Below are 27,356 nucleotides of genomic sequence, written 5' to 3' on the forward strand. Positions count from 1 at the left end.
CAAGGAGATCCAACCAGTCCATTCTGAAGGAAATCAGCCCTGGGATTTCTTTGGAAGTAATGATGCTAAAGCTGAAACTCCAGTACTTTGGCCACCTCATGCGAAGAGTTGACTCATTGGAAAAGACTCTGATGCTGGGAGGGACTGGGGGCAAGAGGAGAAGGGGACGACAGAGGATGAGATGGCTGGATGGCATCACTGACTCGATGGACGTCTCAGTGAACTCCAGGAGTTGGTGATGGACAAGGAGGCCTGGTGTACTGCGATTCATGGGGTCGCAAAGAGTCAGATACGACTGAGCGACTGATCTGATATGATCTGAAAGCAACTATTAATAGATAACCTGAATAGGCCTTTATCTATAAAATAAATCAGTAATTAATAACCTAACAAAACAGAAAGCACCAAGCCCAGAGGAATTCACTGATGAATTCTACCAAACATTTAAAAAAGAAATTATACAGTTCTTTCAGAAGATAATTACACCAAACTCTTTCAGAAGACAAAATCAAAGGAAAATACTTTCTCATTCTGTGAAACCAGCATTACCTTGGTATCAAAACTAGATGAATACATTATATACAAAAAAAAAACAAAACAGACCAATATCTCTGATGAACATATTCTCAAAAAAGTATTCGCAAATCAAAGCCAACGATGTGTAAAAAGAATTACACACCACAACCAAGTGGCATTAGCTCAAGTTTGTAAAGTTATTTCAATACTCAAAAATTAGTTAATGTGATCCAACATATCAACAGGTTAAAGAAAAATCACATGATCATATCAATAGGTGCAGGAAAAACATTTAACAAAAACCAACACCAATTCATGATATAAACTAGGAACAGAGGGAAACCTTCTCAACTTGATAAGAAACATCTACAAAAAAACCTACACCTCACATCACACTAACTGGTGAGAAACTAGATACTTTCCCACTAAGATCAGGAACAAGTAAATTATGTCCCCCTTCACCATTCCTTTTCAACACTGTACTGAAGTCCTAGTTTATATAATAAGACAGCAAAAGGAAATAAAACATATACAGATTGGAAAAGAAGAAACAAAACTGTCTTTCTTTGCAGAAGACATGAGCATCTTTGTAGAAAATAAGTCTAAAAAAAATGATCAAAAAACTTCTGAACTAATTAGCAATTATAGCAACGTCACAGGCTAAAAGGTTAATAAAGAAAAGTCAATTGTTTTCCTATGTATCAGCAATGCACAAGTAGAATTTGAAATAAAAAAAAAAAACAAAACACAGTACTGTTTACAATCGCACTCCCCAAAATGAAATACTTAAGAAATGACTTAACAAGATACATACAAGATCTATTTGAGGAAAACTACAAAACTCTGTTGAATGCATTCAAAGAAGAACTAAATAGATGGAGAGAGAGTCTATGTTCATGGATATGAAGACTTATTATTGCCAAGATATCATATAAATTCAAGGTAATTCCAATCAAAATATCAGCAAGTTACTTTGTGGCTATTGAAAACTGATTCTAAAGCTTACTATATAGAGACACAAAAAACCCAGAACAGCCAAAACAATATTAAGGGACAAGAACAAAGTTGGAGGACTGATATTATTTCACTGTAAAACTATAATATTCTAGTGTGCCAACGGTGAAAGACAAACAGATCAGTGGAATAGTATAGAGACCCCAGAAATAGGCCCACATAAATATGTAGGTTTTTGACAAAGAGCAAAGAGCAATGGAGAAAGGATAGTCCCTTCAACAAATGGTGCTGAAACAACGGGACATTCACATGCAAAAAACATGAATCTAGACACAGAGCTTACACCCCTCATAAAAATGAACTCGAAATGGTTCACAGACCTAAATGTAAAATTATACAAATCCTATAAGATAACATAAGAGAAAATTTAGATGGCCTTGGGTTTGGTGATGACCTTTTAAATGTAATACCCAAGGCATGATTCATGAAAGAAATACAGTAACTGATAAACTGGACTTCAAAGAAATTAGAAATTTCTACTCTCTGAAAGACACTGTCAAAAGAATGAAAGACAAGCCACAGACTGGGAGAAAATGCTTGCAAAGAACACATTTGCAAAGGATTATTATCCAAAATATAAAAAGAATGCTGAAAACTCAGCCACAGGAAAATAACATGACTAAGAAATGGTCCAAATACCTTAGCAGACACCTCACTACAGAAGATATACAGATGGCATATAAGCATATGAAAAGATACTCCATATCATATGTCATCAGGGAAATGCATATTAAAAGAATAGTGAAACACTACATACATATAAGAATGACCAAAATCCAGAATACTGACACCACCAAATGCTGGTAAGGATATGGAATAATACGAACTCTTAGTCATTGATGGTGGGATTAAAAAGTAATAGAGCCATTTTAGAAGACATCTGGGTAGTTTCTTAAAAAATTAAACTTACTCTTGCCATATGATCCAGCAATCACACTCCTTGGGATATTTCCAGAGAAGCTGAAAAATTACGTCTGCACAAAAACCTGCACACAGATATTTATAGCAGGTTCATTCACAACTGCCCAAACTTGGCAACAACCAAGATGTTCCTCAGTAGGTGAATAAACTAAGGTATATACAGACAATGGAATACCAGCTGAACCACCAGGGAAGCCCAGGAATACTGGAGGGAGTAGCCTATCCCTTCTCCAGCGAATCGTCCCGACCCAGGAATTGAACTGGGGTCTCCTGCATTGCAGGGGGATTCTTTACAAGCTGAACTACCAGGAAAGCCCAGGGTATATACAGACAATAGAATATTATTTAGCACTAAAAAAAACCAAGCAGTTATCAAACTATGTAAAAGGATGAAGGAAACTTAAATGAGTATTATTAATACTAAGTGAAAGAAGCCCAACTGAACAGCTACATACTGTATGATTTCAATTATGTGACATTCTGGAAAAGGCAAAACTATAGGGACAGCAGAAAGATTATGGGTTGCCAGGGACAGGGGATAGAGGGATAAAGATGCAAAACACAGAGGATTTTTAGGGCAGTGAAATTACTCTGTATGACACTATAATTGTGGGTACATGACATTATAAAATTGTCCAAACCTACAGAATATAGACCACCAAGAATGGACCCTAAATTAAACTATGGACTCTGGATGATGGTGATTATGTCAAAATAGATTGATTGTAATGAATGTACCACTTTGGTGGGGAATACTGATAATGGAGGAGGCTGCATAGGTCGGCGTAGGGAATATAGGAAATCTCACTAATGCTATGAATCTAAAACTTTTAGCTCTAAAAAAATAAAGTCTATTTAAAAAACACCTTTTGAGACGTCTGGAATTGTTTAGTCTACAAATTGAACAGAAGGAATCTATCACCTTAGGGCTACAAGCTGACTCTGTCAATGACATAAGATGAGTAAGGTTGTCTCTTATGAATCAGTATTTTCAATGAGGGGGAAAAAAATTACAGGACCACTTTCTTTAGCACTACCAGTTACTGCATAAAAAGTGGTTTGTGGTCCACTTGGAGGGCTTTCTAGATTTTAATTCTCTTCTTCTACTAATTTGCTGAGTTATTTCTTTCTTTTGAATATCAAGTCTTGTCATAGTTTTGTCCCCAATAATATGCATAGTCAAAACTGAGTTTAAGTGAAAAGATCTGAGCTTTAATTTTTAATAGGGCTTTAGAAAAACTGTGTTCACTTGAAAAATATGTCTTGATATTTGATTTAGAATCTTAGAAAGAAATGCTTCCCCAGATTTCTAGTCTGTACTTTCACACTACTTTTTAATGTGTTCTTTTCATGTGTTGCCTATTCAGTCAGGTCAGTCACTCAGTCGTGTCCGACTCTTTGCAACACCATGGACTGCAGCACACCTGGCTTCCTTGTCCATCATCAACTTCTGGAGCTTGCTCAAATTCATGTCCATCAAGTTGGTGATGCCATCCAACCATCTCATCCCCTGTCATCCTCTTCTCCTCCTGTCTTCAATCTTTCCCAGCATCAGGGTCTTTTCAAATGAGTCAATTCTTCACATCAGATGGCCAAAGAATTGTTTCAGCTTCAGCATCAGTCCTTCCAACAAATATTCAGGACTGATCTTCTTTAGGATGGACTGGTTGGATCTCCTTGCAGTCCAAGGGACTCTCAAGAGTCTTCTCCAACACCACAGTTCAAAAGCATCAATTCTTCAGTGCTCAGCTTTCTTTATAGTCCAATTCTCACATCCATACATGACTACTGGAAAAACTATAGCTTTGACTAGACGAACCTTTGTCAGCAAAGTAATGTCTCTGCTTTTTAATATGCTGTCTAGGTTGATCAAAGCTTTTCTTCCAAGGAGCAAGCATCTTTTAATTTCCTATTACTTAACTGTTAACCTGGATTCTTAGATTTATATATGATTCAGATTGTACATATAAAAAACAACTATTATGTTATGCACTGTATCACCTTATAGTTTAAGATACACCTTCATATACTCTCACAACAATATTATAAGGCAAACAATAATAGTCACTTTTTACTGAGCACCAACTATTTGCCAAACAGATAAAAAATTTCCAATCTTCAAAACAACTTCACCAAGTTTCATATCCTTCTCATTCCATAAACATAAAATTAAGATGCAGAGAAGCTTTAAGAGGAATTAATACAGCTAATTTGTTTTGAGCACATTTTCACACTACCAGGGAATTAGGAAGGTAGGTATCCCAGATGTTTGAACTCTCAAGGCAGCTCTGTGGTAATTAAGGGGGAGGTAAGGTATAGTTAGGTGATCAGCTCTAAGTCCTAATTCTAACTTTACTTTTAGGTTCTGAAGACAGCCTAAATCATGCTGGTAACAAACATATTATCAAAAATTATCTGATTAAAGAGATAGAAAATCCTATGCCTAATAATTGGCTCACTCAGCCCCAAAGTGAATGAACATCATAACATAGATGAAGAATTAGATAGACACATCTTAAAGGAGAGAGCTATGTCAATACTAAAATGACCTAGATGATTTAGAAAGAGATCCAGTCAAAACAGTTCAGAACTATCGTTAATTTTGTTAAAAACAATGACTGTGTGGTATTTTGTATATTTAAATGGTCCTTCTCCATTACAGATCCACTCCAAGTATTTATGGGTAAAATCATAAGATATTTGGGATTTACTGAAAAAAAAAAAAAAAAAAACAACAGAAGAAAAGGAGGGGAGGACATGGAAGCAACCTAAATGTCCATTGACAGAGAAATGGATAAAGAAGACATGGTGCTGATGGAATATTACTCAGCCATAAAAAGGAACAAAATAATGCCACTGGCAGTGACGTGGATGGACCCAGAGATTGCCACAGTGACTGAAGTGAGTCAGACAGAAAAAGACAAATTCGTATGATATCGCTTATATGTGGAATCTAAAGAAATGGTACAAATGAACCTATGTACAGCACAGAAGTTGAGTCACAGATATAGAAGACAATCTCCTGGTTATCGGGGGTGGGCGGAGAGGGATAAATTACGAGACTGAGACTGACATATACACACTACTATAATAAAACAGATAACTAGTGAGAACCTACTGCATAGTACAGAGTGTGTATATATGGATGTCTAAGTGACTCACTTGGCAGCAACTAGCACAACATTGTACACCAACTATACTCCAGTAAAAATCAGTTTGAAAAGGAGGGGGAAGGATGGATCACCTGACTGACAAGACGTTAGTAACTACTGAAACTGAGAGTTCACTGGGGGCATACATGGGGGATCACTGCATTATTCTTTCTACTTTTGTGCGTCTTGGAAATTTCCCACAATAAAAAGTTTAAAAATATCTGGGGGGAAAAAAAGACATATGGTTTACCATGATTTAGGTAGTTTATGATATAATAGTTATTGAAGAGAAATAAAACTCAAAGAGTGTCGTAGGAGGTAGAAACACACAGAATGCATTATTTGATCAATAAAATTAATCAGAAAGAAGAAAGTAATTATAAGTGTTGGGTCCCAACTCAGAAGAAAAGAAAAAGAAAAGTTTGAAAGATAAACCGTTTCTCTAGAAATATGCTTAACTAATCCCTGAACCTCACTTTCACTCAACAATGGCAAGAAAAAAAGGACTTGACCTGGACTTGAACAGGACTCGACCTGTTCTTCAGAGAGTAAAAGTTATTCATCAGGTAGTAGTCAGCCTAAGTGGAAATTTTCCTTTAGACAACTCTCTTTTTGTCCTTTCTGATGCTATTTTTACAAGAATAACCTTCCCCAAGCAGTTTTATTTATCTTGTAGATTTCCCCTATTGCAGTGTGGAATGAAGTCTTCCTGGTTAGAAATGCAGAAAAGGGCTTTAGAATACATAACTGAGCTGAGTTTTGGTCCAAATATGACATTTATTTGACTTATGATCCTGACTAAATAATTTTTAACTTTTCTGATCTTTTTCTCTTATTTGTAATATGGAGATAATCACTAACTCAAAGAGTTTTTCTAAATGTGGTACATAACACAATATGTTGACTGATTCAACCTTTCACAGATATTGGGTCAAAAGTTTAAAAAAGAACATATCATAAGCATTCATATAGCTGATTCATTTTGCCATACAGCAGAAGCTAACACAACATTATAAAGCAACTATCTGTTGTTGTTTAGTTGCTAAGTCATGTCAGACTCAGTAACTCCATGGGCTGTAGCATGCCAGGCTCATCCATCCCACTATCTCCTGGAGTTTGCTCAAATTCACGTCATTTGAGTTGGTGATGCAACTATACCCCAATAAAAATTTTTTTTAATAAAGTCTATTTTTTAAGGGAAAAAAAAAGGAATATATCAGAATTTTGTCCAAGTTAAAACAATCATATTTGAGGTGATGACATGCCAGTGAGCCAGTGAGCATCCAATGTTCTACTCCACCAGGGGGCCATTCTGGTCTCCTCTCCCTTCTGTCTGCACCAAAATACAGTTCTAAAAGCTCTATCCTCTTCCTCTGAGGACAGGCACCCCCATTCACATTTAAATATAAGAGGTTGGGAGATGTGTTAAGGAAACCACATATTCTATTATAATGGATGTTTAAATCTGGTCTTTCTGGGAGCATCTTCACTCCTAGAATATATATACACAATGTATTTCAGACAAGTTATGCAAATCAGGCACCTTACAGACTGTATATTAATTAAATTATAATTAGTATCTTAAGAATTTGATAAGTAAATATCACTTTTAAGGCATGATTTACCTTGAATTAACTTAGTTTCAGAACTTGTGAAACAAATCACCTCCATTCCTAGTTTATCACTCACCACAGCTATGAAACATAACTGGGCAATCATTGCAAATTTCTTCTCTGGAGAAACTGACCTCTGAGACAAGACCTCCAGATACTGACAGTTAGAAGACTCCTGACAATGAAGCTAACCATCTGAAAAGCCTCACCCAACTACAGCGCCTCCAGATAACTTCATAGTGACTCACTCTCAAATATGAACAGACAGCCAAGGTTCACCAGACACCTGGAGGAAATTTTTCATCTAGTAACACAGAGAAACAAACGACAGCGGCAAAGTGACCCACAGGAACCAGACACAACATAGGACCCATAACAAAACTCAAAGGAAAAAGCCTTAAGTAAAATATTCTCAGAGAAATAAGAGACTGCACTTCTAAAGCAAGAATAAAAACAAGGAATCATCAGAAAACAAGATAGAACTTTAGGAACTAAAGAAACAAGATAGAACTTTAGGAACTAAAGCAACCAAAATTTTAAAATTAAACAGAAGGGACCACTTGGGGGAAATCTTCCAGAAAGCAGAATAAGAAGGCAAAGAAACAGAAAACAGAAGAGAAAAGTAAATTATAAGATCAATCCAAGATGTACAAACTTGGGCTAATAGGAATTCTGGTGAGAGGGAACACAGAGAAAAAGGCAGAAAGGAAATCTTCAATGAGAAAACACCTGATTTTTAAAACAAGCACCTGTGTCATCTTGATAAAAATTTGAATTAATTAAAAATTATATAGACAATCACATAACTCAGAGTTTAGGTGTTCACCTGCCTGAAGTAGGCATATGAACATTATTATATATTATGTTGTTTTCTGGTTCTTTATTTAAACAGATAATGCTGTCTTCTCATCTAAAGTACAAACTCTTCAAAGCCAGGAATAATATTTGCCACTCACAGTAGGCACATATTCTATTTCTGATAAATACTTGTTAAGCTCATCTGCTTAGAAGATGACTTGAGTTTCCATTAAGCTCTGAAACTCCTTAAGAGGGTTCAGTCTTTCAGGTTTGGTACAAAAGGTAAAGGTCATTCTTAGCTAAAACAGTTACTTAAAACCCCAAGAAAAATGGTGAGAAATCGGCTGTTACATCAAGTCTGAAATGAAGTCATTTTATTAAACAATGATGAACTTAAAGCTAGTCAAATGGCCTGTGTTTAAATATTCTTAAAACTTCTGATCCATTCCATCTTCTTTTTTAGAAAATTTGATCTGAGCCTCTACCCAGACACATAGTTCTACAGCACCAGTTAGTGGAATATGTAGGCTATGAATCAGACTCCACTGTGGAAATGAATCCTTGAGTCACGATCATAATATTCCATTGGCATCCACCCCAGGGACAAGGTATTCATTTAAGAGTGCCACTCTTTCAAACAGAGGATGAAGCATCAAGAAGCTCCCACTCATCATTATAGTCATCCCTCAGATATCCCAGTTTGGTTATCTGTTTGTGCGAGGTTGTCTGGTCACCCTCAGATTCTAGTCACCTACCAGATTCTACAGTCATCTCTACCCCATTACAAAGGGTCCCTTGGCTTCAGAGATTAATTTAATGAATACTTAATAGTGTCTATTTTGAGCTATGCACTGTTCTAGGTACTAAGTATCTAGCAGTCTCTGATTTAGGGAATAATATTCTAGTAAATGAGAGCCCAGAAAAGATTATTCATTTGCTAACCCCTTCTCTAGATTCAATCAATTCTAGAAAATTTATATTTGCCTGCCTCCTTGCCTGCCTATCTCCCCATCTTCAACTTTTTTCTTGCTATGCTCCCTTTTTCTCATTGCTTACTTGAAATGTTTAATGTCTTTTATACTCCCTGATGGAGAAGGAAATGGCAACCCACTCCAGTATTCTTGCTTGTGAAATCCCATGGACAGAGGAGCCTGGCAGGCTACAGTCCATGGAGTCGCAAACAGTCAGACATGACTTAGTGACTAAACACACACACACACAGGCTTCCTGAATTCAGGCCATGAAGACCATATAAACTCAGCTACCAGTAAGATTTCTTCACTTGCTCCAATGGAAGATCAGTTCCTAACATTTTCATATATCAATTTATGCTTAAGAAGGAATATATACTTTTAAGTAGCATCACAAAATTATACATAAAGGATTTTTTTCACTTTCTCCTTATAGATCTATCAAAAGGATAGCTCATAGTAAGCACTGATTATAGATGGCGTTTCATTTCATTACATAAGCCAATGTAAGATTCAAACATTCTCAGTAGTACCCTAAACTGAGCTCTTGAATGGCTTTTGGTCCAAACAATCCCTTCTGTATTACGTGGTCTCAACCAATAACTAGTGTAAATGTCCAAGTGGATTTAAAATCCCCTGCAAATTAGCTTAGCCCTGACCATGGTATACATACAGTTCTTCTTTATGCAAAAGTGGAAGACAGACTCGCTGGATATTTCAACTATGAACTGTATTATTGTCCTTATTTTTTTTTTAATGGTCTTAAGTCTTGCTTCTCAAAGTGTGATTAAGGAATTTTAGCAGCATTGGTATGACCTGGGAAGCATGTTAGAAATACAGAACTCTCAGGCCCCACCCAGACCTACTATACCATAATCTGCCTTTTAACAAGATTTCTAGGAGAGGTACACACACATGAAAATTGGAAAATTGGTAGTCCAAATGATGACTTAATGAACTATTCTCTAATTGTAATCCTTAAAGCATTAGAAGACAGCTTCAGATCAGATCAGTAGCTCAGAAGGCAGCTTACCAACAAACATTTGAGAGAAAAGAGAGAAAAAAGGAAGCAGTCCTAGATATTATTTTAGCTATATCATAAAACGCTATCTTCAGCTCTGGTAAGAAGGACAAAAGATAAAAATTCAGTTAAGAATGTTTCTGTATTTAATGAACAACTGCATTTAAAGCCACTGTCCCTTGTAATACCAATATCTTTGATACAAACTTCTTTTTGATTGGTAATATTTTTTCTATTATAGTAAATCACAAAATTTGTTACAATGTTACAGTTTTATCTTAGATGTAATACATCTAAATCAAGAGAAATCATTATCCTCCCCCCACCCCCAGATATTCCAGAACCTTACTAGAAACATCATGGGATCTCTTGGTCAAGGTGTTCTTTATTATGACCCATCCATGAATTGGGTTACAAGGTACATAAACATGCTAGTTTCTTGCCCTTCCAAGTTCTCAGAATTTTCTGCTTCTCTCAGAAGTTCTCAGTTCTGCTCTAATTATATTATACAGGTTTTTTAAGTTTCAGTGAAAGTAAAATTACTTTCCAACAACTGCTGCTATGTTGAGAGCTTCCTCCCAATATCTCACTGAACAAGCACAGATGCGTTTACCTCTTGTTTTGAAAGGCTTTCTTATATCTCTCAGTGTGGGGTCTTTACCTGAGCATAGCCTTCCAGTCTCACATTTGGCCAACAAAGAATACCCAACCACACACTTGAGCAAGATTTCAGGTATTTTGTGGATATGCTGACAAGATCATTGGATCCCCTTCTCAGAACTCATTTGTTCTGCTAACCATCTTCCTGATCTCAACACATTGGCAGGCCACACCCAGGGACTCTGCCAAGACCCTTCTGCCCACAAAGGCTCTGATCCTAGCTTCTTCTCATCTATCCTGTTCCCTATAAGGGGAGAGAGGATCTAGAAGGGCCAGGCCTCACAACAGGTAGCTGCTGTGGGCTCCATATCCTGGAAGAAGCAGGTGACAGCAAGACAGAGGGCCTCTTCTCCAAGCAGTGTCTAGGAAGCAGCCTTAAACCCTGACTTGTTTTCTACCTAGCTCTATTTTTGTTTTGTCTTATTTTTGGTGGTAGGGAGGGGCAGGAGAAAATTTGAATAATCCTGCTCACCGAGAGTTATGCCTACTCATAGGCCATCTCACATTTTCACTCCTAATTTTTTCCCTTCATTTCATATTGCCGACTCTCCACTTCAGTTTTCTCTGCCTGTGCTCACTTATTCTATTGTTCTAAGGTGAAATAATAGGGAGCTAACAGAACTTTTTTTCTCCTAGAGAACAGGCTGCAATATTCTTGTAACAATTTGTCTTATGCAATTATATCTGCCTAACACCACGCTTGTCCTCTACATTGTAGCCATTAAATATAAAACTTGCCTACACTAACTCATGACTATTTTTGTGACACTGAGCAAACAAGCTATACCTGTTTTGCTTCCTTACCTGTTTCATTCTTTTTTCATCCAGGCTTTCACACTGTTCTCCTGAGCCTACTCCTACTGAAGTTATGAAGACCTCCTACATTCAATGGATACATAAATTCCATGGCATTGTATGCTGCCCGCCTTGAATTTTCCACTCTCTTGGCCCTCAGGCCTCTAAGCTCTTTTGGCCTCTCTGCCCCTCTGGTGACTCTTGGTCTCCTTTTTATCTCCTCCTCCATTGCTTCTCCCAAGTTAGTAGTCCCCAGAACTCTGATTTATCACTCCTCCCATCTCACTTTCGTGCTTTTTCTAGTCCATCCTTACGGAAATCTGACTAGATGCTTAACTCCCAAGCTACATTTCCAGCTCTCACTCCTCTCCTGAGCCAGAGCCCGTATCTCCAACTACCCTACTTGACAGCAGCACTACCAGGGTAACTTCTCAGGACAAAAACTTAATGATTCATGGTTTCTTCTTTGCCCTCCCAATCTGGCCCCTTCTCCTGAATTCCCTATCTTAGTTCATGATGTCACCATTCACCTAGTTGGCCAAGTTAAGAAAAGTTTAATTCACTTATAATCCATGGTGTCATAAAAAAAAATTATCATCTAAAAACACAAAAGTAGGCACACTACACTCTCAATAACAACTTTTCCGTCGCCTAACTACTGTCTGTCGGCAGGAGACACGCTGCTTTCCTTCAGCATGAGGTGCTCCACGCAATGGAACTCCCACCACTTCCAGTGTTATCATCTACCACAACCCCTGACTCTGTGTACTCCAGTCACACTGAACTACTTACAGTGTGGTTCTTTCACATCTCCAGCCTTGTACGTGTGGCTGCTTCTGCCTACAGCAATGTGTCCCAAGAGCAGTCAGGTTTGCCCCTGGGGGGCATTTGGCCATGTCCGGAGACATTTTTTGATTGTGACAACTGAGGCAGATGATGCCACTGGCACTGAGTAAATGGACACCAGGGATGCTGCTTACATCCTACAAGACAAAGGACAGCCCTCCGCAACAAAAAAGTGCTGAGACTGAGAATCCCTGCCCTAAATATCCTCCTTGATTCTCTGCCTGGGGAACTCCAACTCACCCATTAAGATTCAACTCAAATGTCACCTCCCCTGTGAAGCCTTGACTACCAACCGGGTCCTCTCCTTCAGACAAATATTGTTGCATCTTTCTCACTTTCTCATATGCAGCTCTATTGAGCACATCACATTTTAGTCTGAGAATTTTCTTGTCTACCAATATGTCTCTAAGGAGAATGGGATTTCCCCCAGGAAGACACTGTGCTTTATTATCTTTTATTCCCAGAGCTTGAGTCCGTGCCTGGCAAACAGGAGGCACTCACACATGTGCTAGATGAATGAATTAAAGAAACATCTCCAGAGAAATATAAAATATTTCTGAAGAAAACAATTTAGCTCCCTGAACCACCCTGAAATTAGTATTTTAGTTCTTCAGTTCTAAGAAATGCACATGTACAAGCACATACTTCTCTCCAAGTTTCTAAAACTGGTCATTAACATTGTTGCATCACAGTTTTAGAGTCAATATTTATAAACTATATTGATTTTTATAGGAAAGATTAAGTGTTCAAAATAAATTTAACCAAATGTCTCTAAATATTCTGCTAAAGTTAATAAAATGAGGACAGAAAATAATGGAACACTGAAAACAGTGTATATTTAAAACAGTTATTCTGGGAAGAACAACTAAATATATTATTGAAACGTACAATCTTGAGATTAGTTTTAAAGGCTTTGAAATAATTGAGACAGTTTTTTAAAGTTCTACCATACCAGGCTTAAGCAATTTACCTATCTGAGATTAAATAACAGAAAATAAACAAAAACCTTTACAATAAAAAGAAAAATGTAAAGCCAAACTTTCTGAAAAAAATATGCATATACATGAAGAATGGAAGACATTAACAAGCTGGGGCAAATGCTAAAGTATTTAAAATAACAGGGCAATGACATTTCTGAGCATCCTAACAACACAGGAAATTTTAAAAACATAGATAGGGAAAAGTGAAACAATAACAGAGTAAACTAACAATTATACAGATTTTAGAAACCTAATGGTAATTTTTGTAACTGAATAAAAACCATCTCACCTACTTAATCTCTCTCTTGATCAAGCTGATAAGACACACAATGTTAAAATGTCAAATGCCTACTTCTAGATTATAAAGCCTTTACAAAAGTAATATTGTCTCTCAAAAAGTATATACAATAAATATATGCCAGTTATTGGTACATCCTTTGAAGGCAAATAAGTGAGATAAACATGATCATGCAGATTACAAAGTCTCTTCTTCATTCTAAATTGTAAACAACACACAGACCCAAGTTGCAGATACATATAAAAGTTCTCACTAGATTTAAATAATTAGCCATTAATGAGCTGTTGATTATAGAGTTAGAAACTGGATACTATTCTGCTAGAGACTGGATGCTAAACACAGAAGAAAAGAATCTGTAGACCTCTTCATGTTTTAAAAACCAGGGTCCCTGACCAAAGCAGTGATTTAATTTCACGGCTGCTGGGTACAGATAGCTGACATTACTAAATGCTACTCTAATATCAACTTGTTAAATGTGAATCCAGACTCAGCATATCAGAATACTAACCCAGACTAACTGGAGTCATGGGAAATATTTTGGGAGCTGTTTATTTATAAGTGAGTTACAATATACCACTATAATTAGATTAATATATAATTATTGATAAACACAGGATTATTTCTAAAACCCCATTATTGTTGTCACTGCTATGTTTAGAAAAAACAACATTACTATTTTCCTCTTAAAACAAGCCCTTAATTTACCATTAATCAATTAGATCAGTTTAGATCTAGCACGTGTTGTTTAATGGTCCTATGTTGTTTACAATTCTTATATAAAAAGTTGTTTAATAAACATTAAGAGGAGAAACAACTTAGAGCTTTCCAGCAAACGACACACTTCAACTATTTTATAACTGAATAATCTAGCAAAAAATAGATTCTGCAGAAAGCTAGGCATTCAGCTGTCACAAAATATGTTTAAGTTAGCTTACCCAATTTTAAAGAAAAACCAGTGAAAGTATATCTTTTAGCCACACAAAAGGCAGTCAAATTTAATTTAAAAACATTAAAAAGACCATTTTTTCAAAAGTATCAACAACAACAAACTATAATATTACCACAAAATCAATTCTTTAAAGAATATTTTTATAAATATTTCTAGGTCAATTATTTGTTTCAGGTTAATTATTTCATTAAACGTAAAATACATTTGCAAGGTACATGTAATTCAATTAGCAAACTACTAATACGTTTTTTCACAGTATCACTTAATTGCTTTTTTTAGGAGACAAAATAATTGAATGGATTATAATCTCTTAACAGTTAGTGTTTTAAAAGTTTTGCAAACGGAATTAATAATTCTAAAACATACATTGGAATATGAAATGTGATTTTTATTCATCCTCAGTAAAGTAGTTGCTTATATTAACATCTGGGCATTGGTAATAAGAATTATTATATTCATCAGATTTCAAAAGAGAGAAAACAAACTAGCAAATATTTAATATTTTATTTGCCCAGAAATTTTAAAAAACACTTTAATTTTGATAGTAAGTGTTATATAAACACAGATAAGCAGATAAGTTTCTTTGCCTCAGACTATTATGTACTGTCATCTAGAATTGGTTTAGTCAGAAATACTTTTTTTAAAATTTCCTAAAATCTGGCAAGATCTTCCAAACACAGAAATTTAAAAAATCTATTCAAGTTCAAAACACTTAAAATACTTTGGAATGGCCAAATTACACAAAAAATTGTTTTGGTTAAGATTCACTGGAGTTAAATTACTACCATAATAAAGCAAAATTACCCAAATAACAAATTAATAAGATAACTAGGAAATGCCTAGCAATTGAAACCATAAAAATATAAAATTTAGAGTTCAATATTATTGAAGGAATGAGTTACATTTTAGAAGGCATTCTTAACTGGTAGCTAAAGAAAAACAGGGTGGAACAAAATTCCTGTGGTTAAGGGTATATACAAATGCAAATACCATTTATTTTTCCTCTGCTTTAAACATTCAGTATAATAGTTTTTATCAATGATCAAATAAATATATGTATTTCAAAGAAATATTTTCTCTATGTTCACTTATAAGAAAAGTTTCACATTTAAGTAGACTTTTTACTGTTTAATACTTTAAGTGGCTTTCGATATTTTACTTTTTTCATAAAGCTTAAAGAGGGCTTAAAAGGGCTTTTTTTCAAAATGCTTAATGCTTAAAGCATTTATAATGCTTTAAAATAAATACTAAATGAGCATTTTTGAAAATAAGAATGAAATACGGAGTTAGACTTTAAAACACCATGCCACTCAAGGGGAAAATATACTAAGGCAAAATATTATAAAACAAATTATTAGTTAAAGCCTGTTCTTATGCTACAGAATGTTTTATGGCTTAAATCACTTTGGAAAGGTTTTTTTTTTAATGCATATTTTGTATGCTGATAAAATAATAAATAGAGTGAAAAACTATTAGGCATTTTTTAGATTCACAATTATCAAGTTCATGACTACAAAGTACTTGCTAGCTAAGGACCAAAAAAATATATAAAGCAGCCAAGTTATAATAAATTTTACCAAATATTTCACAGAGCTATTCTAGTATAAATTAACATTTTCCAAAATCAAAGGAAACTTACCTTACAAGAATGCTTTAAAGAATTAGGTAGTTCTTTTGTGAAATCTCTGTTGCTGTCTCTGGTTAAATTATCAACTTTACCTTCATTTCCAGATGCAAACTTTATGAGTAATTGAGATGGTCCCCCCTTAGAACAATTGTGCTTAATGCTAGATAAACAGGAAACATTTGGATAAGTTCCCCCCAATGAAATACTTCTCTGTAAAAGAGCATGGTTTTTGTTTATCTGTAAATTTGGTCTTTCCAACTGTCCATTGATATTTATTTGATAATCTACATTTTGGGAGGATGGTAAACATGCAGATGTCCTATGCATAAGCTTAATAAACTCTGGATCAGAATTAAGCTCAGTTTCTGACATCTCTGGTTTACAATCACCATTTGCTGCTTCACAATCTAATGCAGTTGCTTTCTGTTGGGTAAAATGCAGTGAAACACAAGAATATCCTTCAGATGGCTTTTCACAGACAGTCTGATTTGGACTATTATTTGCAATAATGATTTTCTTTTGTAACGAGCCCTTCCTGTGAAGAGGCCGTATGTCTCTTACTTCTCCGGGAGTACAGACTGTCTTGGATAACCGAAGTCCATTGACAGCTGTTGAAAGAAATCCCTTAGCACTAGTGCCATCTTCATTGTGGGCAATTTCACTAGGAGAAATAATAAACTGGTGTGAGGTCTGATAGGATCCTTTGCTTGAAAGAGTACCTGTACTTGTTGGAGAAGTTGGTGGGGTATTTGAAGGACTCCTAGGAAAAATGACTAAGGATGAACAACGTTTTAGTGGAATTTTCGAGTTCCTGCTCACTGGCAATTTCATAATCTCTAGTCCATGATCCAAGTCATCCTGGACAAAGGGAACTGTACTTGTACTTCTTGAAAAAATTTCACATGGAGTAGTATTCCTGTTTGGCACACTTCTATTGGAGGCGCTGTCAGAAGATAAATTTCCACCAAAAAAGGTATCATCAGTTGGTGGAAAAGTATAACCACTGCTGTCACTGATGTTACTGTTGGTGTATGAACCTCCACTGGTGATACTTGTGCAGGACCCATAATCACTACCATTGCTGCTGTAAGACCCATTTTCACTGGCTGCAAAGTTACTAAGACTACCACTGCAAATGGCAGGACTGCTTAAGAGGTTACCATCATCCATGGCATTCAGTTCATTATCAACCACAGCACTGCCATCCTTTAAGACACAAGTAAATGAAGCATCATCACCATCAGCTAAGACATTGCCAGACTGAAGACATCCACTGTACCTTGTTGGTTGTAATGATATCTGCAGACAGCTGCTCTTTTTATGAACATTTTCAGGTGAAGGAAAAGATGATCTTTCCCGAGACTTAAGGTTTTCCTTTATTAACGGAGCTAGTGCAGTCTGTTTGGGAGTCAGCTTCATTTGAACCACGTTCGCCGTTGAAATCCGTGTTGGTCTCGTGAAGCACATGTGAATGCTGCTATCCAAATCATCTCCGGAGGTTTCTGACAAAGGATAAGTATTGCTTCTTCTGGCTGCAAAGTGCAATCGTAAGCTTTGTGCCATTTGTTCTCATTTCCAAACATGTTAAGGGCTGAGAGTCATAACAAAGATCTCTGTCGGTAGACAGGCTAGAAGCAGCTGCACTGCAGCAAAAGAAAAAATCATTTGTGGTGCCTGAAAGAGCTCAGAAGTAGTAGTTTTTATCCTAAGCAAAACCTTAAAGACCAGATAGCACAGAAAGAAAAAGACAGCCCATTACTGAGACTGACGTTTCCAAAATGTCTTGAATCGCTTGTAGTCAAAATGCCTTCACTTACAAAGCACTTGATTTCCAGCGACCTTTAAGCTGAGCTCAGCTGCAGCACACTGCCTCAAACACTGCCAACCTTGTTTCAATTATACCTTCTCCAATTTGCATGAATGAGTAACACAAGAACAACAATCTTCTAGCATTTCAAGTTGAAACAGTATTTTTTTCACTCCAGCTCTACTAAATGAACATTTAACTCTGTGAATCACGGTGCCTATACTTTCTCCAGCAGAGTTTGACCACTAATATTTTTACCCATAGGGATAGGATTACAGGAAGTTGGTAGGAATGAAACTCCATGTAATTGAGTATCAAATCAAGGATTGCATTTCCAAATAGTGGCCATACTAGGAATCCAGTCAACTTAGTAAATGTAGAAAGGAATATAGACTGTTAATATTTTTAAAAGGAGAAAGTTCAAATGTTTGTATATATTTGGAAATACCAAAACTTTGGGGGTGAATTAAAAGTTTAGCATTAAACCAAACATAAATATCTTAGTTTCCAAAACACTACGTACTTATAAAAAGTGAAAGCTGAAGGATCGAAATACAAAATTTGCCTAGTAATACTATTGCAAAAATTGAGCATACGTCTGAGAAAAAAACGTTTGTGAGAAGCTGTCACCAAGCATTTTCCCCTGTAATTTTAAGGCCTTTCCAGCCAAGCAGTACAGTCTTTAAATGATTCCATTTATATTTTGACTATTAAAATTCTGCCAAGAAATAGCCTAAGCAAACATTCCATTAAAAATATATGCAGATTAGACAGAAAAACTATACCCCAATATAGTTTGAGCACACAAGATATTTTATTCCACTGTCTATGCAATTCATTCACTTAAGAGAGTGTTGTGGTAAGTAAAGAAGTCTAAAAAGGATTTAACACATCAAATAAACATATCTCATTGCCAACTCTATTCTGAAAAACTCTAAGAGCTCTTTGCTGGCCCCTACTGGTGCATTGAAACAATTCATTTAGTTGTTTGATATCTATAAAGAAGCATAAACCGTATGGCATATTTCTTTATATAGACAAAGTACATCCTTGTTTACATTTTTGAGTACTAGCACTGACCTAAAGATGGAATTACTTACCACTGCTGATAAAGCTCCCGCAGGAGAGAACAATATACTGTTTGTCCTTTTAGACGTTGTGATTTTGTATATATATATATATATTTCTGCTTTGTATTTATTTAACCTTTACTTTATTTTCAGTTTACTAGGTAATAAAAGTTTAATATTTTAATTTCTCCCCTAAAAGTCATAGACCAAGGTTGGTATTCTATCTGAAAGAAACACATTTATTTTTAAATAATACTCTAGGGTATATTTAAACTTCTTACCTGAATTTTACAGCTGGAACTCCAGTAATAAATATATACTGGCTCATTCATAGGAAAGTAAAAAGTAAAATAGTTCAGTTGTTTACACCACATAGTACTACACCCAAGTTGTACTTTTCTAAGTAAGTTTTTTTTTTCCTAAGTAAAAGCAAATATGTAAAACATATACTTGCACTTTGTTTAAAAAAGAAAACTTAGGATAGATCTGTTCTCAATCATAATTTTCTAAACAGTGTTTTTAATCAATTAAGACAGGACAAAACAGAAATATGGAATTTACTAGATTCTATTTCTGACTAGAATGAGATACTACTATGTTTTAGAATGTGTACAGTTGTAAACTTAGTAATAAAATTGTTATGTTGTTTTGGTTTGGTATAATCTACATTATGATTTTATAGACTTCAGTACATATTCCCTTATAATCTTTCTTTCTTTATATAAGGAAGAGTCCTAATCTTTTCACTATACCTTCAAAAAACTTCAGCTTTCCTTCTCAAATTAAGTTAGGGATGACTCAATAAATGGATTATTTCTAATAAGCTAACCTATGAGATCAACCACTCATGCCTGTAGTCTAAAAATTCCAGTTAATCAGCAAATCTCTTTTGGGTGTTAATATGAAACAATTAATTGAATAAGCATTTTCTCTTTCTCTTATAGTAAAGCTACAGTAAGCTTCACTCTAAATATCAGCTTCATGTCCCCTAACTACATTTTAAGCTTCCAGGATCACAACTAAGCATATCTTCTGATCCTCCTGAGATCGCGCTGGAACGATGTAAGCACCAAGTAACACCAGAGATGAGGCTGGAGGGATGGTGGATGGACCTAGCTACTACTTCTAAAGAAATATCAAAACACTGCAGCTGGACAAGAAGGCAAAATACTTGAAACATCTGCAAAGAGGGCTTCAGCCAAGGAAAAGTAAGATAATCAAATGCAATTCCTTGTACTCTAGGCTGCGTTTCAATTCTAGAAAGGTTAAACAGTTTGCATTCCTGGCTCTGGTCTAGGATTGCACAGGATCTGTACCACTAATAGAGCAGTGTGCAACCTAGAGAACCTGGGATAAGATGTAGCCTCCTGGCCAAAGAGATGCCAAGAGAGGAGTATCAACCCTAACCTCAAGGGGAGAAGAGTTGGAGAGTGATACCAGACCTCACTTGGGAGGAATCTATGCAAATCACAGAGCATTTTATATTCTAGAATGAAACAGATCATATTTTAGGATTAGACAGAAGCTCAGGACCCCACATTCTGAGATATTTAGTTTTCGATTATCTACACAGAAAATAAATGTGGTTAAATACCCCTATGGACAGGCTCAGGATTATACTAATCATTGACTAGAACTCTGAAGGTCGATGTCCCCTGTGAGGCTTAATTGCGCATGTTGACTTGGCTAAGTTTTGAGTCAAACACCCATCCAAGTGTTGCTATGGAGCTATTATTTAGATGTGATTGACATTTAAATCAGTAGACATTAAATACAGCAAAATGCCCTCCATAAGTTTTGCGTTCATGCTAAGTCACTTCGGTCATGTCCAACTCTTTGCAACCTCATGGACTGTAGTCTGCCAGGCTCCACTGTCCACAGGATTCTCCAGGCAAGAATATTGGAGTGGGTGGTAGTGGACCTCAATCAGTTAAAGGACTTAAGAAAAAAGACAGATTTCTGGAAGCAAGAATTCTGCCTTAAGACTGTAACAAGAAACCCTGCCTGAGTTTCCAGTTTGCGGCCCAGCTGTACAGATTTCAGATGCCTTACTCCTACTTGAATCTGCAACCTCCCAGTACCACCTCACGGATTTCAGACACGCCAATGCCTTAAAATAAATCAATCCCCCCCCCACCTCATTATCTCTCCCTCTCTTATTCTCCGTGTGCATGTATGTGTACCCTATTGGTTTTGTTTCTCTGGACAACCTTGACTAACACAACCACTAAACTTGAGATGCACAGCATGTCCACCTAGAATATGAAATATAGGAGTCTCCTAAGGCTTCAGAGGCTGGATGTGTCCAGACATAGCTCTTGGGTAGTGACACACATGTGTCACTTTGGGTAGTAGCCGAAGATGGAGAAGCTCTATACCGTGAGCAAAAACAAGACTGGGAGCTGACTGGGGCTCAGATCATGAACTCCTTATTGCAAAATTCGGACTTAAACTGAAGACAGTAGGGAAAACCACTAGACCATTTAGGTATGACCTAGATCAAATTCCTTACGATTATACAGTGGAAGTGGCAAATAGATTCAAGGGATTAGATCTCATAGATAGAGTGCCTGAAGAACTATGGACAGAGGTTCATGACACTGTATAGGAGGCAGTGATCAAGACCATCCCCTAGAAAAACAAATGCAAAAAGGCAAAATGGTTGTCTGAGGAGAAGTCAAATAGCTGAGAAAAGAAGAGAAGTGAAAGGCAAAGAAGAAAAGGAAGATATACCGATCTGAATGCAGAGTTCCAAAGAATAGCAAGGAGAGATAAGAAAACTTTCATCAGTGATCAATGCAAAGAAATAGAGGAAAACAATAGAATGGGAAAGACTAGAGATCTCTTCAAGAAAATTAGAGATACCAAGGGAACTTTTCATGCAAAGATGGGCACAATGAAGGACAGAAATGGTATGGACCTAACAGAAGCAGAAGATGGCAAGCAGAAAAGGTGGCAAGAATACATGGAAGAACTATACGAAAAGATCTTAATGACCCAGATAACCATGATGGTGTGATCACTCACCTAGAGCCAGACAGGTAAAGTCAATGGGCCTTAGGAAGCATCACTACAAAGCTAGTGGAGGTGATAGAATTCCAGTTGAGCTATTTCAAATTCTAAAAAATGATGCTGTGAAAGTGCTGCACTCAATATGCCAGCAATTTTGGAAAATTCAGCAGTGGCCACAGGACTGGTAAATGTCAGTTTTCATTCCAATCCCAAAGAAAGGCAATGCAACTACCACACAATTGCACTCATCTCACACACTAGCAAAGAAATGCTCAAAATTCTCCAAGCTAGGCTTCAATAGTATGTGAACCGAGAACTTCCAGATATTCAAGCTGAATTTGGAAAAGGCAGAGGAACCAGAGATTGGATCACAGAAAAAGCAAGAGAATTCCAGAAAAACATCTACTTCTGCTTCATTGACTACATTAAAGCCTTTTACTGTGTGGATCACAACAAACTGTGGAAAATTCTTAAAGTGACTGGAATATAAGACCACCTTACCTGCCTCCTGAGAAACCTGTATGCAGGTCAAGAAGCAAGTTAGAACCGGACATGGAACAATGGACTGGTTCCAAATTGGGAAAGGAGTATGTCAAGGCTGTATACTGTCACCCTGCTTATTTAACTTATATGCAGAGTACATCATGAGAAATGCTGGGCTGGATGAAGCACAAGCTGGAATCAAGACTGCAAGGAGAAATATCAATAACATCAGATATACAGATAACACCACTCTTATGGCAGAAAGTGAAGAGGAACTGAAGAGCCTCTTAATGAAACTAAAAGAGGAGAGTGAAATTCAACATTCAAAAATCAAAATCATGGCACTTCATGGCAAATAGATGGGGAAACAATGCAAACAGTGAGAGACTTTATTTTCTTGGGCTCCAAAATCACTGCAGATGGTGATTGCAGCCATGAAATTAAAAGAAACTTGCTCCTTGAAGAAGAAAAGTTATGACCAACCTAGACAGCATATTAAAAAGCAGAGATATTACTTTGCCAACAAAGGTCCACAAAGTCAAAGCTATGGTTTTTCCAGTAGTCATGTATGGATGTGAGAGTTGGACTATAAAGAAAGCTGAGCACTGAAGCATTGATGCTTTTGAATTGTGTTGCTGGAGAAGATTCTTGAGAGTCCCTTGGACTGCAAGAAGATCCATCCAGTCCATCCTAAAGGAGATCAGTCCTGAATATTCACTGGAAGGACTGATGCTGAAGCTGAAACTCCAATACTTTGGACACCTGATGTGAAGAACTGACTCATTGGAAAAGACCCTGATGCTGGGAAAGATTGAAGGCAGGAGAAGAGAATGATAGAGGATGAGATGGCTGGATGGCATCTCCAACTTGATAGGCATGAGTTTGAGAAAGCTCTGGGAGTTGGTGATAGACAGGGAAGTCTGGTGTGCTGCAGTCCATGGGGTCACAAAGAGTCGGACACAACTGAGCGACTGAACTGAAATGAGCGACACAGAAGCACTAACTTTTGCATTGGTATATATAGAATTCATTTAAAGGCACATCAGTCCCAAACATCCCATCACCCTTAACAACACCATTACCCAACTATGATAGTTTATAATCCCCAGGTTCTTAAAACTGGCTGAAAAAATATCACTTATATTGCAAACATTTTCCAGAATACTAGAAATTCTTTCTCCTTAAAGTATATTTGCTCTTTGCCATACATTCCAAAGAGAACCTTGCTAGGAAAAGGATGTGTCTCTAACTTAGTTGTGAATGCTACAGGAGAAGGTAAAATGGCATTTACAGTGCACAGGTCAATTTACTGCTACACAATCCAGCTTGTTATTCCATCAATGGCTATAGCTTCTGTGACATCTCAGGTAATCTGTACACTTCAATTACCTGCTGGGACCAGCAACAAATCAGAGCATTACAATGACATGCACCACTCTTAATTATTTCTTATTCCTTTTTGCTAGTAAAGTGAGCTTCTTAAGAAAAACTATATTTCTAATGCATAACAGAGTACTGAACACAATGTATGCCAAAAATGCATACTATAATTAACACACAAAATGTGATATCAGACAGCCGTAAATGCACAAGTCCATGAACTCTAAATCACACATTATATTAATGATGAAAAATTTTCAAGTGCTTTGATAGCTACTGTCTCATTTTATTTTCATAAAATGTCTTCAGAAGGATTAAATAATTTGTATAGAGCTATAAGCTAATATACCAAAACACAAGTTGGACTACAAGGAATTCTGACTCTTTGGTATAGGGATCTAGAATATGCTGCTCAATGCATTATTTTCTTTTTGCTTTTAGAAATATTCCATTGTTAATATCATAAGCAATGCTTTTTTCTTTTGACAAATCATGATACCCTGTATATACGCTATACACGGTAAATGCTCAAGGAGTGTTAATGCACTAATCAGAGCATGACAAATATTAGTTTTGGCAATGAAGAGTCACACCATACTAAGATTACTGGCAAAAAGACTAGATAACTATAAGCAGGTGGAAAGCATCAGCATGAGCTATCCCTCCTTGTGTACAATATGCAAATAATTCAAATAAAAAAGTTCACTAATGATGTGCCCAAGAATCAGGGAGAAAGTCACACTGGTATCACGAACAACAGGAAAAATAACACAGTAATACCATGACCAGCAATTCAAGCCCAAAATATTAATCTTAGAGATACAATCATACATGTGTATCAGGAAACACAACAAGAATGTTTATCAATTGGTAATAGCACAAACCTGGAAACAACACTCATATCTATTAAGCAGGATAAATACATAAATTGTGGTATTACAGCATTTGCAGATGAAGGGAAAACTATGCACTTGTGAAATATGTTCCTATGGATTGACCTCACAAATATATCATTAAGCCAAAAGCATGTCACAGAGGAAAGAATTATTCACAGTGCTACTATTTTAGTAAATCCAAAAATATGAAAACGGAAACCACTATGTTTTTTAGGGATACATATATACGTGATAAAAGTTGTTAAATAGCAAAGAAATGATAAGCACAACATTCAGGACAGTGGTTACTACTTGTGGGAGAGAAAAAGGAGATGTTATTGGAAGGGTTAAAGGATGTTTTGAAGGTTTTGGTAATGTTCAAGTTCTTAAGTTGAATAATAAGCATATAGATATTTGTCTTATTATTTAAGATAAATATTATAGTACACATATTTTTGTATGTTTATTTCATGATTACAAAACACCAATACTAAATTTCACCTGGTCCCATCAAGAAGGAAAACAGATCTGTAGCAACAGAAGGAAAAAGTGAAAACATTCTCCATTTTATTTTTAAAAAGGCAAAAATACAAACAGAAAATAAAAAGCTCTGTGACTAACCAAATGATAAGCAAATCATCAACATCTGTCACTGAGCCTTACAAAATTAGATTGCCAAGTTAGTGATGAAATCTCCCTTGGCTGCAAAAAAGTACCTTTGCCTATAATGATACTAATTAATCATTTCATCTGAAATATCTTCAGTTGTGCTGTGCTGAGCTTAGTAGCTTAGTTGTGTCTGACTCTTTGTGACCCCATGGACTATAACCTGCCAGGTTCCTCTGTCCGTGGAATTCTCCAGGTAAGAATACTGTAGTGGGTCGCCATTCCCTTCTCCAATATCTTCTGTTACTAGTACAGTTATCACATCTATAAAACCAAGTGTTATATAGTCCAACACTAAAAATAGATTCTTTAAAAAATCTAGTTTCTATGTTAGCTACAAAATGAATAAAACTGTTTTAATTCTTGTTGTGCTTCTGTTTAGTAATTGATAAGCTTTGACTACATAACACTGTTCTTATGCCTCCATATTCAAATCTTACAGGTTTAAATGTAAATGTAAAATGCTAAAAAGGTTTGAAATACAGTTTCAAGACAAATTAGGAAGAGGGTAGGACTTCAAGACAGTCTTTAGGAAATTAGGAATCACAACTATCCTTTTATAAAAATAAAAACAGGTTATATTTGCTTTTTGTCTCTCTGAACTTCGGCAATTCTTTAGAAGACTTAATTTCATCAGTTAGAGAGGTTTTCCTTTGTATTCAGTAGAAGAGTAGGGATAAGGGAAAGGATGGGATGTCATAACTGGATACAGGCAACCTCAAGACCTCCACTGGAGTGTGGAGGGGAAGGCTCCTGAGCCTGGGACTATCAACCAGGGTACCAGCATAAGTGTGCAGGAAGGTCAGGCCAAGAGGCTGACTTTTCTGAATCCCCTGCCGTGAGAGACCTTGAGGAAGACCATGAAATCTGCTGAGAACTGATAATCAGGAGAGGTGCCAGGGAGAATAGAAGAGTAGAGAGGAGCACCAGGAAAGGCGGGGGGGAAAAATTCTATCCACCACTTTGCCCAGTCTTTCCATAACCACCTCGAAAGCACCTCTCACTTCACAGATTCCTGGCCTACTTTTGCTTGTTACTCAAGTATACCCTTGCTTCACAGTTTATGTTTGTACGGTAGGACTTACCAATCGATTTTCATCAAACACTTCAAATAGAAGCCGGTGTTGCTGAGGATGAACCTAAGGAAGGAAAAAACAGCCTTTGCTTAAAAACAAGTGAACACTGGAACTATATTCAGTATATTATAATAACCTACAATGAAAAAGAATATATATATACACACATACCTGTGTGTTTGTGTGTATAACTGAATCATGTTGCTGTACACCAGAAACTAACACACTGCAAATCAGCTCTACTTTTAATGTTTAAAGAAGTGAACATCAAGCCACAGACACCAAGAAATAAATGCTTGTAAACATTGCCATTTCCTAATTCCTGTTACTTACAATGTATTTTAAATTACATGTGAAACTTAATACAAAAGCCAAGACTTGTCACATGTCAACCATTTTCTAAGTTACCATAACAAAGTGGATTTAGTTTCTTATTTTCCCATTTTTTTCTAAAATACAATAAAAGACACAATTTCAAAAATTTAAATATTTGCAACCACTTAAAAATAGATTGGATTTTAACTTATTATTAATTTTATTGCCCTCTCTCACACGCTAGTAAAGTAACGCTCAAAATTCTCCAAGCCAGGCTTCAGCAATACGTGAACCATGAACTTCCAGATGTTCAAGCTGGTTTTAGAAAAGGCAGAGGAACCAGAGACCAAATTGCCAACATCCGCTGGATCATGGAAAAAGCAAGAGAGTTCCAGAAAAGCATCTATTTCTGCTTTATTGACTATGCCAAAGCCTTTGACTGTGTGGATCACAATAAACTGTGGAAAATTCTGAAAGAGATGGGAATACCAGACCACCTGACCTGCCACTT

General features: G+C 36.3%; 1 protein-coding gene across 3 annotated transcripts in view; it reads right to left on the reverse strand.

Moving 5' to 3' along the window:
* Nucleotides 1–27,356, reverse strand: part of NEDD4 (neural precursor cell expressed, developmentally down-regulated 4, E3 ubiquitin protein ligase) — a 144,959-nt gene that overhangs the window by 74,018 nt on the left and 43,585 nt on the right. For 2 of the 3 annotated variants that reach the window (XM_010836785.1, XM_010836787.1), the window contains one exon: nt 26,540–26,593. In XM_010836785.1, coding sequence (XP_010835087.1) covers nt 26,540–26,593 — 54 coding nt within the window. Of the gene's footprint in view, nt 1–16,173; nt 21,456–26,539; nt 26,594–27,356 lie in introns of those variants that run through there. The other variant, XM_010836784.1, reaches the window with a different exon arrangement.

The sequence above is a fragment of the Bison bison genome, unplaced genomic scaffold (assembly GCF_000754665.1).
Source record: "Bison bison bison isolate TAMUID 2011002044 unplaced genomic scaffold, Bison_UMD1.0 scf7180017864066, whole genome shotgun sequence".
Classification (NCBI taxonomy): domain Eukaryota; kingdom Metazoa; phylum Chordata; class Mammalia; order Artiodactyla; family Bovidae; genus Bison; species Bison bison.